The 19,764-nt window shown below is 35.8% G+C and overlaps 1 protein-coding gene across 4 annotated transcripts in view; it reads left to right on the top strand.

The window, feature by feature from the left end:
• The first annotated feature begins 3,341 nt into the window (after nucleotides 1–3,341).
• Nucleotides 3,342–19,764, top strand: part of LOC117340273 (E3 ubiquitin-protein ligase TTC3-like) — a 36,705-nt gene continuing 20,282 nt past the window's right edge. For 2 of the 4 annotated variants that reach the window (XM_033902033.1, XM_033902031.1), the window contains exons 1-11: nucleotides 3,464–3,551; nucleotides 8,344–8,481; nucleotides 9,621–9,789; nucleotides 10,492–10,579; nucleotides 13,148–13,275; nucleotides 14,345–14,424; nucleotides 14,953–15,029; nucleotides 17,191–17,294; nucleotides 17,666–17,728; nucleotides 18,013–18,067; nucleotides 18,220–18,530. In XM_033902033.1, coding sequence (XP_033757924.1) covers nucleotides 3,509–3,551; nucleotides 8,344–8,481; nucleotides 9,621–9,789; nucleotides 10,492–10,579; nucleotides 13,148–13,275; nucleotides 14,345–14,424; nucleotides 14,953–15,029; nucleotides 17,191–17,294; nucleotides 17,666–17,728; nucleotides 18,013–18,067; nucleotides 18,220–18,530 — 1,256 coding nt within the window. In that variant the 5' untranslated portion in view covers nucleotides 3,464–3,508. The other 2 variants (XM_033902034.1, XM_033902035.1) reach the window with 2 other exon arrangements.

Here is a 19,764-nt window from a genome sequence, read left to right as displayed (position 1 = left end):
AAAGAACACACATTAGATAGTTAACATATCCACAAACATTATACATAAGCACTGGTAATACATTATAATATATATGCTAAAAACATTTTTCATACATTTTATATTACATTCTTCAGTTAAAAAAGAACATCATATTCACACATATATATTTACATTCTGTGTTACATTTTCCTATATGTCGTTAGTCAACCAAATTGTATTCATGAGACTGTATACTACAATTTACAGTGATTCGGTCAGAATAGGGATACAGCCCCGGGTGTTGCTGGTAAAAACAATGGTCCCCAGTTACATTCGGCCAGGAGAGATTTCAAATGCTAGTATTTATCTACATAAACCACCACAAACAAAGCAACGCAAGTGATGAGAGTAAAATTTAATAGAAAAAATGAAGTCGACCGACTCGATACAAAATTATTATAAGCTCTATTCCTAATCTATAGGAAGTAATCGAATTGTCACTGTCGTCACACAGGGGCTCGTTGTCGAATTGTCAGAAATGCTAGACACGACAACATTTAAAGTCCAGAATTTTTTTTAAATCTTGCGAAAAATCGGCAGTATCGACATAGTTTCTGGTTGTGTATGCATACTGAATTATAGTTATGTGGTTATTCACTGATGTCAAAGGCCTACCTTACTCCAAAATCGAGCCCCTGTGAAGTTGAACATCGTCTGCTAAGTTAGCGACACTGATGTGACCGGTTAGACTGGATTCTGTTTCTAATGAAATATCCTTGGAATCGTTTTCGCCTACTGTCAAGACGACGTTCATTTACAATTTAAGAGATGATATTCTTCTTAAAATAACGTAAATCCAGTCGATAGAAACATAAGTGTTTCCGAGGAATCGAGTCTGTCCTGTGCAGTACCCATTCAACGCCGCATCACTGCTAAATGTTCCTAACAAACTTGATCTCCTGTATCTGTGCATTTGCCATGATAGTAGTGGTCTCGGTAGTGATGGTGTCTGTAGTAGTGGTCTATATTATTTTTTTTCATATAAAGTACTGTATATTTAAATATAAATACTTATAAACAGGTACATTGCGCATCATAAATAACAACAAAATAATAATACTGTAATCAATGTGTATTTTTTCCTATATAAAGTACTGCATAAAATTATACATGTAGCTACTTATATCTTATAGTTCCTTATATGAGCCATGTAGCACAGGTAACACAGGTGAAAATCCCAGGTAAATCCCAGGTAAAAACAAGGTGAACTACTCTGAAATAGACTATAATCCCTATCACAACATTTTCCCCATATTGTGATTTTAAAAAGTGGGCAAATGGAGATACAGCCAGTGACACAAGGTGTGAAAGGTAGAACAATAGGAGATAATTACAGGTAAGGTATTTTGTTGACCAAGTGACACAAGGTGTGAAAGGTAGAACAATAGGAGATAATTACAGGTAAGGCTATAGACTGCTTTATAAAACTAAACCTTAATGAGTCTGTCATCGTGATCTATTTGTATTGAGTTATTTCTTATTTATTTCAATTTCAACAGACCAAAAGGTCCAATTATAGAATTGATAACAAATTGATAAAATATGCCATAAGAGTAAATAAAATGCATAGTAAGAACAAATAATAATGGTATATAAAGAGCATACACCTGTAAAACGGAATTAATGTCCTGAATAAATATCATCAAGACAATCATATAACAAAAAAACTTTATTAAAAAAACAAATCTCTAAGTCCAATTAAAATCTTTCAAGTAACACGTTAAAACCCTGTCAGAAAAATGCCCAAGGTAGTTAGAATTAGTTTTGACACTACATTTTCCGTAAGTTACGTTAATCCGGTATTTACAGGGATAAAACAGAGTTGAGCTACTCAACCTTAAAAACCGATGTGGAACTAAAAAGTTCATTTCTCCTTTGAAATAACTAAAAAGTTCAATCAAACATATAAAATATATGAATTTTCGTCTACATTCCAGACTAGGAAATATGAATTGTGTACACATTTGCAAGTAAGATAGACTATCATAGTTTGATTTTGATTTAATGCAGAAACTATAACAACTGATATTGTGACCATATTTCAGAGCAGTATTCTAACTGAATTCGTACCATACTTATGTACAGAGAGCGGATAACAGACACGTTTGTAAACGGCCTGTAAGCACGTTTTAAAAATCCAAATATTGGCATGGCCTTACCAACCACTTATTAAACATGTAATGAAAAGTTAAAATTTGGAGTAAACCAAACACCTACGTCTGTAACATGTGTTTCCTTCACCACGGCAAAAAGGAAAGGTTTTGGGAAAACGTACAACAGAGGGTAAATAATTCAGATCGTGTAGTATCTTACTGGTAGTTGGAATAGCACAAACTTCTTCACGATAACTTTGTTTAACTTCATTCAGAAACACATCCGCTGCTAGTTTGAAATAAGTTTATAAGTACTGTATGCACGGGGAATAGATTTCATTTGGTTTCTTTTCTAAATCCGTCATTTTGTAAAAAAAAAAAAAAAAAAAAAAAATAAGAAGAAGAAGAAACGTACACACAGATTATTTAAGTAATAGTGATTAAAGACACGTAGTACATTTATCATTTAAAGCACAGCACAATTTAAACTTGAAACTAGAGATGAAGCTATGTTTCATGATATATGTCGATTAAATCAAATTGGGTAAAGTTTAAGTATTTACCACAAACATCTAAGATTTATTATGATAAGTAGCCTACATAAATTCATTTAAATCTTTATTACAAAAGTCATATTCAACTTGTCATTTTCATATTTTCTTTCATGAAAATTAAGAAACTCATTCAGGGGTAAAATTTGACATGTTGGCCAGGTAATACAGGTAAATTTTAGAGCGTAGCGTAGTGCAATAAACCGTGGGTCATGGTCAGTTGTGCTGATTTGATGTTTGTCTTTATCATCATTGTTGTTGTCAATATTGAATGGTATTAATGTACCCTTTCCTGTGACATGTAATTAAAAAAGGCAAGCATGTGCACAAAAGCTAATCCATTTATGTATGAATGTGCATCACTTCATTAAATACTATTTTTGGTCACGATTCTGAACAAGTTTTATCTGATCACCTGATGAACTTGCCAGCATAGTCATTCTAAAATGGTGTGTGTGTGTATGTTTTTTTGTTTTTGTTTTTGTTTTGAAACACTCATAATCATAATTTGATTGAAAGTCAGGTATCCCTTCTATTGGCCACAGTGGTGGGAAAGATAACATTTGTTTGCTAGATACTAAGTGATATAATTTAATCCAGCTTATTTATTTTAAGAAAATATTTGAATTTCGCGCTAATTTACTTCGACAATTCAAAACGAGGCTGAATGACTACTTCCTCAACAATAAACGGAGTCGCCATTTTGGATTTCCAAGAAGACCATGTGCGCGCAGTCGAAAGTTATGAGGTGATTTGCATATATGACGAGGATAGACATTCAACCATAAATAGGTAAGCAACTCACGGAAGCGTATCTCCAAATCAATGACCATTGTTTGAGGAATGTTCTACCGCTTTAGTGCCCTAAGCAAACTTCGTAACCAAGGTGGGTGCAGATGCACTTTTCTACCAAAACAAAACATTTCGTTGTGATTGTGATGGTGTTTTCAATTTTTCACAGCAATCGGTGCTTGGAACTTGACAGAATCGCATCGTTACAAGTAGTATATCTTTGTAGTTTGTTATTGTTTACATGTCCGCATCCGTGAACTTGGTAAATCTGCTTGTCGATTTGATTGTTTTGATTTTTAATCTCGGAAAGAGGATTACCGAGTAGGCCTATTAGGTTTAAACCGAATCGGAATGAAGTCGCCCGGTTCTGGTCGGATCTAGATTATTCTATGCAAAACCAGGGACATATAGTTTATTAAAGCTAGTTATCTAGTTGTTAAAAACCTGTTTTACATAAAGTTTCATAGTCCAATACTGCCAGGAATCAAGGGTGTGTGTACGTGGCTAATACTAATAAAAAGTAATATTATATAAATAAAAAGATGTCTTATAGTGTAAAGACACGTTAGACTTTGACTAATAAAAGAGTCAAGTAAGAGAAGATTGTCATTTCATTTCTCATTCTTTGGTATAATGACACAATATTCTAAATTGTTTATTTTGACAGACAGTTCTCTGTTTATTATAATGACATATAACTCGCTGTTTATTTTGACATACAACTCTGTTTACATGTGTAACAGAACTAATAGGCGTAACACAAACAAATGTAAATCTCTGCAGACTTAACGAAAGCAGTGACAATGTATGATTGAAAGAGCATTACCCTTCATCGGTTCCAAATAAAACTAATGATAAAGCTATATGGTTCTAACGGCACGCTACTTTTTCGGCATAGCCGTCTAATTTTGTTTTGGCCCCGGATATGACGAGAGAGGTGGCGTTACAGGTCAAGATGAAGTATATGATTGGTCAATGTAGCGGTCAATGCAAAATGCAGATATGCAGTTAAAAACGAAACAAAGTTAAGATTGAATGCAAGCTAAATAAGTGGATGCATCTTTTCAAATGAGACATTAATAAAATCATATTCCTGATACAAATGCAGTCTTATTATTACCAAAATGATTCAAACTGATCTAATTTTGTTATCCATGCTGAAATGCATTATTCGTTGATTTATTTCACCAGCAGTATTACATTATAACCACCAGCATTAACATTATGCCGTTTATCTTTTTTCAAGATATTTCTTTTTATCTCTCATTACTCAATTGTATCGTATCACATAAGGGTTATACAGCTGGCCAATATCAAGATACCAGGAAGTTTGTGAGAGACTGATAGAAATTGTATTTACTTGATATTGTAAATGTTTCTGATCATGATATGATATTATATTGTTTGTTATTTGTACTATGCACTACACTTGAGGACTTCAAGCCACACATTCCATACACACAGTCTTTGAAACACTCATATATACCACTTTTAGAGGCCTTCACAGCATGATTTTTACATTTTTTTTAAAAATCTACATAATCCAGCCAACTTAAAATTCCATGCACCCCAGCTCAAAACTGTTTGGCCTAAAATAATCATAGCTGTCAGCAGGCCCTTATATATAAATTAGCATACACTGTCACACATGTACATTTTTATCTGCCAAACTGCAGAAAATAGCAACCCTCTGACAGCAGAACAACATCGTTATAGTACCACTTAATTCATGAACATGTATCGTAATATAGTTTAATTTATTTCAGATCATGTACCAAACTTTTATTTACTGGTGATAATTTTATCGATTTCTATATCCATTAATATAACTCTGTAATTAAGGTAACTTGTTTCCGTGTTAAATATTTCATTCAATGATACTGACAAAGATACTATTTAATTTTTTTTTTTTTTTTATTATTATTATTATTTTGCCTATCAGCATATCACTGACATTTAACATAGAGCCCTGGTGCAGGCACGCTGGGCAGGGTATGTTTCATGGCTCCTTTCTATATATCTTGTTGATAAAAATGCATTTTGATGCGTTCTTTAAGTGCTTGCAGAGCAGGAGTGTTATATTATAGCTAATATAGTTTTCTATAAAAAAATGTTAGCAGGAAGAAAGATTGCCCTTTGGGAAAGTTTTGGTTAAAAAGTACTTGCCTAAAGGTGAAACATAGTGGTCCAATTTAACTGAGTTAGTGGTATCTCAAATTACTCTTGAGATGATTAGACATTATTTACTTGCCCACAGACCGAATCTACTGTCCCGGGGCCATCAGACCTTTTTATTCTCATTGACTCAACCTGGATTGTCATGGAAACAATGTACTCAAGTCTGTACATGTGTAACAACTCTTCCCGAGGCCCTTTACACAAGGAAGTATAATTGCACGTGTATTTATATACTGTGCATATATTTGTAACCAGGAGTTATCTGGAAATCCCAAGCTATTTTTTCTACAATGGGAATTCCCCATTGAAAATTTTCAGTATTACCTGTGGCTAAAGATAAAACACATTAATTAATTCATGACTTTTACACAGTGTTACAAGTGTTTATATATAGCAGCATATGTTTCCATGGATGTTAGAATTTGGAAAAAATCCAGAAGCTTGAACATTACTATGTAAGTTTTTTTATGAGCTAAATATTTAACCTTGATTTTGGATTCATGGCTGCCTGTTTAAAATGAAATGCATAGATTACATTTTATATTTGATATGAGTATAAAGCAAGAATGATGATTCATTGTTGGCTATATATGCTATATATATATATTGAATTTGAAGTGCACTTTCAGGGCATCGAATTGACCCTTGATTTTAGCAATTTCAGAAGTCAAATTACTATTTTTCAAAAAATCTGAAGGATCAAAACATAGTCCAATAGACATGTCCCTTTCAACCTGAGTAGTGTTGTTCCAAATGCAATTAATTAATTTAATCGATGATTAGCTGCTTTACCTCTGACTATGACTAATCCATCATGATTTTTATGATCGATCATGGTTTGACTATAACATGGAAATTTTCAAGATTTACATGTACACAGGGTATCCAGTAGACCCATGAGAGTATGCTTTTGACTCTCCGAAATCAGATTTGACTCTTGAATTTGAAGGAACATGTCTTTTTGGCATAATGTTTTGACCCTTCAGATCTCTGAGAAGTAGTGATTTGACTTCTGAAATTGCTAAAAGTCCAGGGTCAACTGGATGTCCTAGCTGGTACATCTGACTTCTACAATTAATAAATGAACAATATCACTGGCAAATTAAAACAAAAATGCATTGAAAACATTTTAAAACAAAGCTAATGTCTAAAACATATCCACAACATTTTCCCCTATTTTGGTTAAGGTTTTTGCAGATATTTCCCTTTCTGTTCATGATCGATCAATAATCGATCATTGATCTTTTAAGAAATAATGATGATGATTGATTATGAAATTGATAGTGATATCGATTTCCAGTGATTCCCTACACTAAACACGAGTCTAGTCTCATATAGGGAGCCAATGCAAGAACATACTCAAAAGGTCTCTCTCTCATCATGTGAATGTCCAGACTTTTTAGTGTTGTTCAGAATATATCAATTTATTAAGTTTAGATCATTAGTTGTTTTGCCTAATCCATCATGGTTTGACTATAACAGAAATTTTCGGGAGTTATTGGTTTTTACAGCAGACTAAGCCTTGGAAAATCAATAAATGACCAAAATCGCTGGTAAATTTACATCCAAATGCATTAAATTAAAACAATATTTTAAATCATTACTACATGCTTTAAAACTTACTATTTTGTTAATTTGGTAAGATTATATAGTGACAATGCAGAGCAAATGGAAATAATTCAAATTAAAAATATATTTTAAAAAAAATTCTTCAGTTTTACCTTCCTAAGAAGCATAATTTGCATGAAGTTATCTCTGTCTATAGATTAAATTTTGTGATAATAGAATTAAATAACTTTCCAAGCCATATATGGATACAGAATTCCATAGGACACTAGTCCATCTGAAAATGACTCCACTCAATGTTCTCATTAAAAGGCATTTGTCAGCAAAAAAACATTTGATAATATTCCTTGACTTTGAACAGACTATATTTTCAGGTTACCTGTTAAGTCTAATTTTACATAATTAGCCATACATTTAACGGCAACTTTATAAAATCTACCACCTGTTGTTTTAAAACTTAGTGAGAACAGAGTTGCCACTAGAGAATTACTTAGTGTTGTATGTAATCCCTGTTTATTCAAGTCATTAGTTAAAATGACTACATTTCTAAACATTGTTTTCAAGTCTGATAGGGTTTTTAGCTTTTTTAGCTCACTTGCAATTGGTCATAATTAAGGGCCTGTGAACTAACGCCAGCATCCATTTGGATGACCCATGTTGTTGGTCTGGAGCATTATAGGGCAAAATTGATCTAATGTTGTATAAATAGAAGGTGTGGTTCGTTTCGAGATGGAGGGGTAGGGTCCAATAGGGGAAATTGAGGTAAGTCCTGTAAATCGCTAACTATAGTCCTGAACGATAGAATGACTTTTGATGAAATTTGGTCTGGAACATCATTGGACAAAGGAAATCTTATGTTGTATAAATGGAGCATGTTATATGTTCATTATTTATGCTTGTTGGTTTGTTGGGTTGATCACCCCTTGAACAGCCAGGGTCATTTTTAGGCAGGTTCTCCTTGTATTAGTTAGTAACTACCTCACTAAACGTTTCTCTGATACACAAACTGACATCGGTAGTTAGCATCAAACCATACGTCTCGTATCTTCACCCGAGGTTATGTGTAGCTATCACTGAGGTGTCGTGACCCTGAGGATGAAATTAGCATCCTAAATGGTGTTAACTTTTACTTTATTTTTCAGTGAGTGTGCATACCTACATTGACAGCCGTGTCCCAGATGATATAAAAACCATGACAGATTCGGATAGTGACGGTATTCCGGATTTAGTGGACTCCTCGGATGAGGAACCCATACCTAGCGCACCAGAAAAAACCTTCAGTAAGGACCAGCCTCACATTTACCTATCATAGTGCTCTAAAGTCAAAAAAGAAACTACTTTTCTTTGATGTTAAAATTGTGAAGAAAACTTTAATTGCAAGATTTGTACACATCATATCATTAATAGTATGGAAGTAACTTGATTGTGTGTCCCTAGTGCTATAAAATTAAACAACAAAGGAAATTAAATTGCGAAAGAAAATCAAATTAAGACAAGTGCTTTCTACATTTATTAAAACTCTCATTTGTTATATAAGATCTGTACAAATAAATAAATATGATTTACACTGTGACTAAGTAACAAAATTATTCCTCAAACAAGCATTCTCCCTGGGTGTAAAAATTTAGTACCATATTTATCCTCAAACAAGCCTCCTTCCTAAGTGTGAAAGTTTAGTACAATATTTATCCTCAAATAAGCCCTCTTCCTAGTATAATAGGTTAATACCATATTTACCCTCAAATAAGCCTCCTTTCTAAGTGTAAAAGTTTAGTACCATATCTCTCCTCAAATAAGCCTCCTTAAGCTTCCTAAGAGTAAAAGTTTAGTACCATATCTCTCCTCAAATAAGCCTCCTTCCTAAGAGTAAAAGTTTAGTACAATATTTATCCTCAAGTAAGCCTCCTTCCTAAGAGTAAAAGTTTAGTACCATATCTACCCTCAAATAAGCCTCCTTCCTAAGAGTAAAAGTTTAGTACCATATCTCTCCTCAATAAGCCTCCTTCCTGAGTGTAAGAGTTTAGTACCATATCTATCCTCAAATAAGCTCCCCATATAGCGTAAAAGATTAAGTATCTTATCTATCCTTAAAACTTACTGGTAACAGTTAAGTATGGTATTTATCCTCAAATGAGCTCTTGTGTAAAATTCAAGTATTAAAGTATGGGGAAGGTTTATTTGTGAACCACTTTTAGTTTACTATTTTGTAATTATAGATTCTTCAAAAAAGAAGAAAGGGGCTTATTTACAAATAAATACGGTACTGCAAAATACTTGAAAATACTACAAATGGAAAATAAAAGGAGCAAGATATACAGTGTATTACTTCCAGATGTTTTGCTGAAGTTTCCTCTTTCATTAGTTAGAAAATTAAATATAGAGTTGTTATGAATTTATAAACCTGATGATTTCCCTACAGATGACTATGCTGACATTTGGCTGAAGAAGAGCGGCAAGTTTCTTGAGAAACAGGAGAATAATGTGCGAATATTTGCCATGGGACCCTTCCTATTTGCAGTTAATAACATCGTACCTGCAGGGTGGATGGAGCTTGTGAGGAACTCAGGACTTATTAAGTACAAAAAAAGGTGGGTTGATGGAAAACCATTGACATAATGTCTGAACCTTTGGCCACACAATTCAAATTTATGTGTTTGAGTATTGATTTCTTCCTGAATCCTAGGTTTGTCTTGCTTGCTTTAAACTTATTTAAAAGACAAAAACTGGAAGATATAGGGCATTGCTCAGATGAATTTCTGACAGCTAGCTGACTTGTGAATATCTTTCTTAGATGTTCGTCCATGGTCTGTAAAAAATCCTTGTTATTACTTTTTCTTGAGAAGTACTGGATAGATATTTCTCAAACTTCACCTGTAGTCCCCCTTGGTCCCTAGTTGTGCCCATTTAATTTTGATTCTAATATAGTGTAAACAGAATGGTCGACAGATGGCCATCTTTGATTTTGGCAGTAGAAATTTGTAACCCTTATTTCTTGAAAAGTTCTGGAAGGATATTTCACAAACTTCACATGTAGGTGCCCCATGGTTCCAAGCTGTGCCCATGAGTTTTTAATCTGATCCACTTTCCTCCTAATTTACACCTGAAGTTGCACAAAACATTACAAGGTAGCGATTACCAAAATGTCCAGGAAAACATTGTAGCTGTAGTAGTTTCAGTCTGGTTAGCGAACTCTACATCTGTTTCCCTTTCTCAAGTTTGTGTTGTCGCACTCTTCCACTCCCCTCCTAAGCAGGGATGATTAAAGATAATATTGTTTTTTATTTTGACAGAGAGATGGAACTGTCCAGCCTTGACTGGGAGGAATGGGCTATAGCAGACTTAGTCGAAGCCATTACATCATTTATGATCAGGAAATTGGTCAGTATGAGTATAAGGCCTCAAAACTCACAAAATATATCAGGGTTACCACGGGCCTTTAGAAAGCCTTAAATTACACCTTGGGCCGTGAAAAGCCTTTATTTCATTCTGAGCCTTGAAAAGTCTTGAAAATGGGTCTACAGTCTTGAAAAATCCTTGAATATTAAGGTTTTATTAGGATAAGTGAAACCCTGGCCACTGGTCATTTGAATTCAACTTTGTCTTTACCGCCTCCACTACAGTTGTTACTGTTTAAATAAATGTTTGATAAGAATAATAACCATGTCAAGTTGTACTTTGATGAAGAAGATAGTTATAAGTTGCTTTTTTAGCTCACCTGCCCGAAGGGCAAGTGAGCTTATGCCGTGGCGCGGCGTCCGTCGTCCGTCCGGCCGTCGTCAACTTTTCCATTCAAGCAACTTCTTCTCAATAACCAAAAGGCCCAGAGACCTAATATTGGACCTGTAGCATGCTGGGGTGAAGGGCTACCAAGTTTGTTCAAATGAATAACGTTGACCTTCATTCAAGGTCACAGGGGTCAAAAAGGCTAAAATCTTTAAACAACTTCTTCTCAATAACCAAGAGTCCCAGGGAGTATATATTAGGTCTGTAGCATGCTGGGGTGAAGGGCTACCAAGTTTGTTCAAATGAATGACCTTGACTTTCATTCAAGGTCACAGGGGTCAAATATGCTAAAAAAAAATTAAACGACTTCTTCTAAATAGCCAAAAGACCCAGGGACTTGATATTGGGTCTGAAGCATGCTGGGGTGAAGGGCTACCAAGTTTGTTCAAATGAATGACCTTGACCTTCATTCAAGGTCACAGGAGTCAAAAAGGCTAAAATCTTTAAACGACTTCTTCTCAATAACCAACAGATCCAGAGACCTAATATTTGGCCTGCAGCATGCTAGGGTGAAGGGCTCCCAAGTTTGTTCAAATGAATGACCTTGATCTTCATTCAAGGTCACAGGAGTCAAAAAGGCTAAAATCTTTGAACGACTTCTTCTCAATAACCAAGAGGCCCAGGGAGTTGATATTTCGCCTGTAGCATGCTGGGGTGAAGGGCTACCAAGTTTGTTCAAATGAATGACCTTGACCTTCATTCAAGGTCACAGGAGTCAAAAAGGCTGAAATCTTTAAACGACTTCTTCTCAATAACCAACAGATCCAGAGACCTAATATTTGGCCTGCAGCATGCTAGGGTGAAGGGCCCCCAAGTTTGTTCAAATGAATGACCTTGACCTTCATTCAAGGTCACAGGAGTCAAAAAGGCTAAAATCTTTAAACAACTTCTTCTCAATAACCAAGAGTCCCAGAGACCTAATATTTGGCCTGTAGCATGCTGGGGTGAAGGGCTCCCAAGTTTGTTCAAATGAATGACCTTGATCTTCATTCAAGGTCACAGGAGTCAAAAAGGCTGAAATCTTTAAACGACTTCTTCTCAATGACCAAGAGGCCCAGGGAGTTGATATTGGGTCTGTAGCATGCTTGGGTAAAGGGCTACCAAGTTTGTTCAAATGAATGACCTTGATCTTTATTCAAGGTCACAGGAGTCAAAAAGGCTAAAATCTTTAAACAACTTCTTCTCAATAACCAACAGTCCCAGGGAATTGATATTGGCTCTGTAGCATGCTGGGGTGAAGGGCTACCTAGTTTGTTCAAATGAATGACCTTGACCTTCATTCAATATCACAGGGACCAAACAGGCTAAAATATTTAAACGACTTCTTCTCAAGAACCAAGAGTCCCAGGGAGTTGATATTGGGTTTGTAGCATGCTGCGGTAAAGGGCTACCAAATTTGTTCAAATGAATGACCTTGACCTTCATTCAAGGTCACAGGAGTCAAAAAGGCTAAAATCTTTAAACGACTTCTTCTCAATAACCAAGAGTCCCAGGGAGTTGATATAAGGTCTGTAGCATGCTTGGGTAAAGGGCTACCAAGTTTGTTGAAATGAATGACCTTGACCTTCATTCAAGGTCACAGGAGTCAAAAAGGCTGAAATCTTGAAACGACTTCTTCTCAATAACCAAGAGTCCCATGGAGTTAATATTGGGTCTGTAGCATGCTGGGGTAAAGGGCTACCAAGTTTGTTCAAATGAATGACCCTGACTCGCATTCAAGGTCACGTCGATCAAGTATGCTTAAATCTTTGAATGACTTTTAGTGAAAAGCCAAAGTGCAGAGAGACATTATTATATTGGTCCTGTAGCATGCTTTCAAATAACTGCAGGATCCATATATGAAAAGATCACTGCATTGCAGGTGAGCGATTTGGGCCCATTGGGCCCTTGTTGTTCTCTTGTTCCCTATCAAGCTGGCTTAGATGACTGGTAAAATGGGCCTTGGATATTTAATCAAGACAGTGAAAAAGCCTTGAAAAGGCCTTGAATTTGGTTTGACATAATCCGTATGAACCCTGTATAATACCTGGTGTTTGGCTAACTGTCACTAGATAATGTATCTGATGTTTGGCAATACTAACTCTAAAGCCTCTCACAGATTGGTAAGGATACATTACTTGAGGCCAGTCAAGTATTTTATAATAGTGTTGTCTACTGTTACAGAGGAGGAAGACTTTGCTGATTCAGGTTCTAGAGTGTATAAGTGAGATTGATAATCAGAAGTCCGCAGCTCTCACCTACAATATCTGTCATCACAGTGTGGAAAAGTACGACCTCATCCTCAAACTGTGGTAAGTTAGACAGAAGGTAGCTCTCACCTACAATATCTGTCATCCCAGTGTGGAGAAGTACGACCTCATCCTCAAACTGTGGTAAGTTAGACCGACAGACGGTAGCTCTCACCTACAATATCTGTCATCCCAGTGTGGAGAAGTACGACCTCATCCTCAAACTGTGGTAAGTTAGACCGACAGACGGTAGCTCTCACCTACAATGTCTGTCATCATAGTGTGGAGAAGTACGACCTCATCCTCAAACTGTGGTAAGTTAGACCGACAGACGGTAGCTCTCACCTACAATATCTGTCATCCCAGTGTGGAGAAGTACGACCTCATCCTCAAACTGTGGTAAGTTAGACAGAAGGTAGCTCTCACCTACAATATCTGTCATCCCAGTGTGGAGAAGTACGACCTCATCCTCAAACTGTGGTAAGTTAGACAGACAGACGGTAGCTCTCACCTACAATATCTGTCATCACAGTGTGGAGAAGTACGACGTCATCCTCAAACTATGGTAAGTTAGACAGACAGACGGTAGCTCTCACCTACAATATCTGTCATCACAGTGTGGAGAAGTACGACCTCATCCTCAAACTGTGGTAAGTTAGACCGACAGACGGCAGCTCTCATTACAATATTAGTTAAGTATGGCCTATTGACGAAGAATACTGGTAGGATGATGGTAGTACATTTCTGGAATGCGACTTGAAATTTTGATTTAGAATACATCGTGTTACTCTGATGACTGTGTGCTACTCAAATTGCCTTTGCTTTGTGATTTTCTTTGTAGTTCTACTGGTTCTAGAAGAAATGGAAGGCCCTTTCTCACATCTAATATATACAATCAGAGATTTGTTGGTCTCCAGTTGTGGTAAAGCTTGAACAATTTTTAGACTGTCTGAAAACAAAAGAAAAAAATAGGGGAGGGGAAGCAATGGGCAACCATGTTGAATTTCCAAATTTAAGTTTGTATCACAATGCAGAAGTACCTTTCCTAGATTTTGATATTAAAACTTAAGAATATATTTGTATAAATACTTTTTAAGTTAATCGTTAATCAAGACTTTACATTACTTTTCAGGGACCGAGCCTTGAAAGTACCACCTAGTAAAATGAGGGAGAAGGAAGCTAAATGTGCCGTTCTTTACATCGCCAAGCTTTGTAAGTATAGTACAGACATAATATTACCTCAGCTACCCCTCATTAGATATCTGTCAGTTATTTATAGGAAATCAAACTGTTCCCTGCCTTATGATATTTGAAATTAATGTAAGATTTTTTGTTATGAACTCATAATTTTGAGAACCATTTATCTTATCAACTAAAGACATTCTATAGTTTGTATTATGTGCTTTCATACACTAGTTACAAGATGAAAATATTTAATTGTCATGAAACAATCTACTCTAATATGAAAGATAATTTATAATTACTTTTTTAAATTTTTTTTACAGGTGTTCTAAGATATTGCATCTTATTTACTCTATATTTATGTGTCTTAGTGGGAGAGATGAGACATATATTTATGTGTCTTAGTGGGAGAGATGAGACATATATTTATGTGTCTTAGTGGGAGAGATGAGACATATATTTATACTCTAATATGAAAGATAATTTATAATTACTTTTTTAAATTTTTTTTACAGGTGTTCTAAGATATTGCATCTTATTTTGTTTTTCTAATTTCAGATGAAATGGTGGTTATGTCGTTGGCTAAAGAAGCTAAAGATTTTACCGAAGAAATAAGAAGAAGTGTCCGGTCAAAGGTAAGTGAACTTGTTTGTAGTTAATTGATTCCTACAATGAATGAAGTTCGTGACAGGAATTTAGGGACGCTTGGTATCTGTACTTTAAAGGTTTGTATTTAGCTCGATTTCTCAACAATCAATGTTATTTCGATCAAACCTGGAATATAGTTGCATTGTAGTATGGACATTTCAACACATCCATCAGATTACGATTTTGAGAAATAGATATAAAATCTTCATTGATTTACTAATCAATTTATTGTCATATCAGAAAGAATTCCATCATAGCAAATGTATTTTCCTTTCACTTTCAGAAAGAGTGATTTTTGGGGTAAAAATGACGTATTTAGGTGAATTTTGAGAATTAGTGATTTTGTGAAAATAAGTATTTATTTTGCAATTTGTCAATATTAACACATGTCTAAAATATGTACTAGGTACTGTCATACTATTAATTTTTTTTAGATTTTTGGTGGTTTTTGGGAACTTTAGTGACTTTTGGAGTTCAGTTTTACTGCATTGTCTAAGTGAGAGAGATGAGACATATATTTATGTGTCTTAGTGAGAGAGATGAGACATGTTCATGTGTCTTGGTGGGAGAGATGAGACATATATTTATGTGTCTTAGTTGGAAAGATGAGACATATTTATGTGTCTTAGTGGGAGAGATGAGACATATTTATGTGTCTTAGTGGGAGAGATGAGACATATTTATGTGTCTAAGTGGGAGAGATGAGACATATATTTATGTGTCTTAGTGGGAGAGATGAGACATATTTATGTGTCTAAGTGGGAGGATGAGACATATTTATGTGTCTTAGTGGGAGAGATGAGACATATATTTATGTGTCTTAGTGGGAGAGATGAGACATATATATATGTGTCTTAGTGGGAGAGATGAGACATGTGGGAGAGATGAGACATATATTTATGTGTCTAAGTGGGAGGATGAGACATATATTTATGTGTCTTAGTGGGAGAGATGAGACATATATTTATGTGTCTTAGTGGGAGAGATGAGACATATTTATGTGTCTTAGTGGGAGAGATGAGACATATATTTATGTGTCTTAGTGGGAGGATGAGACATATTATTATATGATGACTATTTAGTGTGGGAGAGATGAGACATATATTTATGTGTCTTAGTGGGAGAGATGAGACATATTTTGTGTCTTAGTGGGAGAGATGAGACATATATTTATGTGTCTTAGTGGGAGAGATGAGACATATATTTATGTGTCTTAGTGGGAGAGATGAGACATATATTTATGTGTCTAGTGGGAGAGATGAGACATATATTTATGTGTCTTAGTGGGAGAGATGAGAATATATTATGTGTCTTAGTGGGAGAGATGAGAACATATTTAAATGTCTTAGTGGGAGAGATGAGACATATTTATGTGTCTTAGTGGGAGGATGAGACATATATTTATGTGTCTTAGTGGGAGAGATGAGACATATATTTATGTGTCTTAGTGGGAGAGATGAGACATATATATATGTGTCTTAGTGGGAGAGATGAGACATATTTATGTGTCTTAGTGGGAGAGATGAGACATATATTTATGTGTCTTAGTGGGAGAGATGAGACATATATTTATGTGTCTTAGTGGGAGAGATGAGACATATATTTATGTGTCTAAGTAGGAGAGATGAGACATGTATTTATGTGTCTTAGTCAGAGAGATGAGATATATATTTATGTGTCTTAGTGGGAGAGATGAGACACATTTATGTGTCTTAGTGGGAGAGATGAGACATATATTTATGTGTCTTAGTGGGAGAGATGAGACATATATTTGTGTCTTAGTGGGAGAGATGAGACATATATTTATGTGTCTATGTGGGAGAAATGAGACATGTATTTATGTGTCTTAGTGGGAGAAATGAGACATGTATTTATGTGTCTTAGTGGAAGAGATGAGACATATATTTATGTGTCTTAGTGGGAGAAATGAGACATTATTTATGTGTCTTAGTGGGAGAATTGAGACATGTATTTATGTGTCTTAGTGGGAGAGATGAGACATATATTTATTGTCTTAGTGGGAGAGATGAGACATGTGGGAGAGATGAGACATATATTTATGTGTCTTAGTGGGAGAATTGAGACATATATTTATGTGTCTTAGTGGGAGAAATGAGACATACATTTATGTGTAATTCTTTGTTTCAGGATGGCACTGATCCTATGAAATTTAAGGATGCTGGTAATGAACAATACCAGCATGGAAAGTTTTCAACGGCTATCGACTACTACACGAAGGCCGCGAAGGCAGAGTGAGTGTCCGATACATCAGTGGGGGTCGGGGGTCAGATCAGCCATTGACTATGACAAAAAGAGGTTTTTTTTGTGTCCTGACAGCTTTATTTTTGAATTTTGTAGTGAGCATCCCATACAGTAAACTTTGGTTACAATTAATTTATAATACCAGAAAAACATAATTTTCTGGGTTCATTATTCCTGATTAAGAAAATATTTTGCTAAAAAATGCTTCATTTATTACTAAAATTTTGTTATTACCACCTCATTTCAAAGTTGACTGTGTTATGGATTATAAAACTAAGTGTAAAATAATATCTGTGTTTATTTACATATGTGGAATGGGTTTCAATTACTGATCATTTTCCTTCTCCTTTCTGAATTTTAGTCCTTTTAACCACATCTTCTTTGGGAACAGAGCTCAGACTTACAATCGACTAAAGAAGTTCAGGTAAGAAACCAGTGTGCCCATAGAAGTAATTTAGATATTAAAGTAGAATACAGATAAATAATGTGAGGTTGTAACCTACCTATGATAGGCAGAACTTCAAATTCAATGAATGCAGCTTTGCAATATTAGTAAAGTGTGAAATTTTTATTAACTGAAAGTTGTGTATACTTTGTATTGCTACTATAACTGAACTATACAAGATGATAATGATTGATGTATGATATTTACAGGGAAGTGTTGTCTGTATATACAAGAGGATACTGATTAATGTATGATATTTACAGGGAGGCCTTGGCTGATGGAAGAAGAGCTGTTATTCTGAAACCAGATTGGCCGAAGGTGAATATTTAATTTGATGATACAAATACAACTTACCTACATTCTGAAATGAGTACTTGACTGAACAAATTTTTTTTCCAAAAGTAGTAATACAGAAAAATATCCTAAACTTCATATCCTTGAGATTTTATTGGTGTAATGTTTTTGTACAGGGTCACTACAGATATGCTCAAGCCTTTAATGAGTTGGGCAGACTGGACCAGGCTATACAGGCTAACAAGAAGGGTCTAGAGATCTGTAAAAATAACAAACTGGCCACTGACAGTAATATCCGTGACCTAGAGCACCAGGGAAAGGACTTCAGAATGGCGAAGGAATCGAAAGAAACGGACGAAAAGATCAGAAAAGTTATAGAGGAAACTACGTTTGATGATGACGACGTGGCAAATTTACCCCCTCATATAAGGAACCTTCCCGGAGAGAAGCGCGTCATCAACTTGTCAAGGGCATTCAAAGCCATGGGGTAAGTCATTAAGCAAGGGTTCATGCAAACCTGAACAGGTCTTGGATTTTATTCTTGAAAAGTCTTAAATAAATTAAAAGGAACAGGTTAGTGTGGCTTGAACATAGGTGTTAAATGTCCTCCCTCACTCAGCTGTTGGAGCAGGTCAGTGTGGCTTGTACATAGTGTTAAATATGGTCTCTCCATCACTCAGCTGTCGGAGCAGGTCAGTGTGGCTTGTACATAGTGTTAAATATGGTCTCTCCATCACTCAGCTGTCGGAGTGAGTCAGTGTGGCTTGTACATAGTGTTAAATATGGTCTCTCCATCACTCAGCTGTCGGAGCTGGTCAGTGTGACTTGTACATAGTGTTAAATATGGTCTCTCCATCACTCAGCTGTTGGAGCAGGTCAGTGTGGCTTGTACATAGTGTTAAATACAGTCTCTCTCACTCAGCTGACTGAGCGGGTCAGTGTGACTTGTACATAGTGTTAGATACAGTCTCTGTCACTCAGCTGATGGAGTGGGTCAGTGTGGCTTGTACATAGTGTTAAATATGGTCTCTCCATCACTCAGCTGTTGGAGCAGGTCAGTGTGGCTTGTACATAGTGTTAAATATGGTCTCTCCATCACTCAGCTGTTGGAGCAGGTCAGTGTGGCTTGTACATAGTGTTAAATATGGTCTCTCCATCACTCAGCTGTCGGAGCAGGTCAGTGTGGCTTGTACATAGTGTTAAATACAGTCTCTCTCACTCAGCTGACTGAGCGGGTCAGTGTGACTTGTACATAGTGTTAGATACAGTCTCTGTCACTCAGCTGATGGAGTGGGTCAGTGTGGCTTGTACATAGTGTTAAATATGGTCTCTCCATCACTCAGCTGTCGGAGCAGGTCAGTGTGGCTTGTACATAGTGTTAAATATGGTCTCTCCATCACTCAGCTGTCGGAGCTGGTCAGTGTGACTTGTACATAGTGTTAAATATGGTCTCTCCATCACTCAGCTGTCAGAGTGAGTCAGTGTGGCTTGTACATAGTGTTAAATATGGTCTCTTCATCACTCAGCTGTCGGAGTGAGTCAGTGTGGCTTGTATATATTGTTAAATACAGTCTCTCGGCTTCAGGAACAGACTAGCGTGGCTTGTACATAGTGTTAAAATGTTCAATAAGCCGACATAATCTCTGTCAGTCATCTGACACAAACCAGTAGCCATGAAACATGATTTTGAAAGTTTGATATTTCTTATAATCTTATGAGTT

Source organism: Pecten maximus, chromosome 13 (assembly GCF_902652985.1).
Source record: "Pecten maximus chromosome 13, xPecMax1.1, whole genome shotgun sequence".
NCBI lineage: Eukaryota > Metazoa > Mollusca > Bivalvia > Pectinida > Pectinidae > Pecten > Pecten maximus.
Note: the sequence above shows the minus strand (reverse complement) of the source record. Positions and strands in the feature narration are given on the sequence as shown.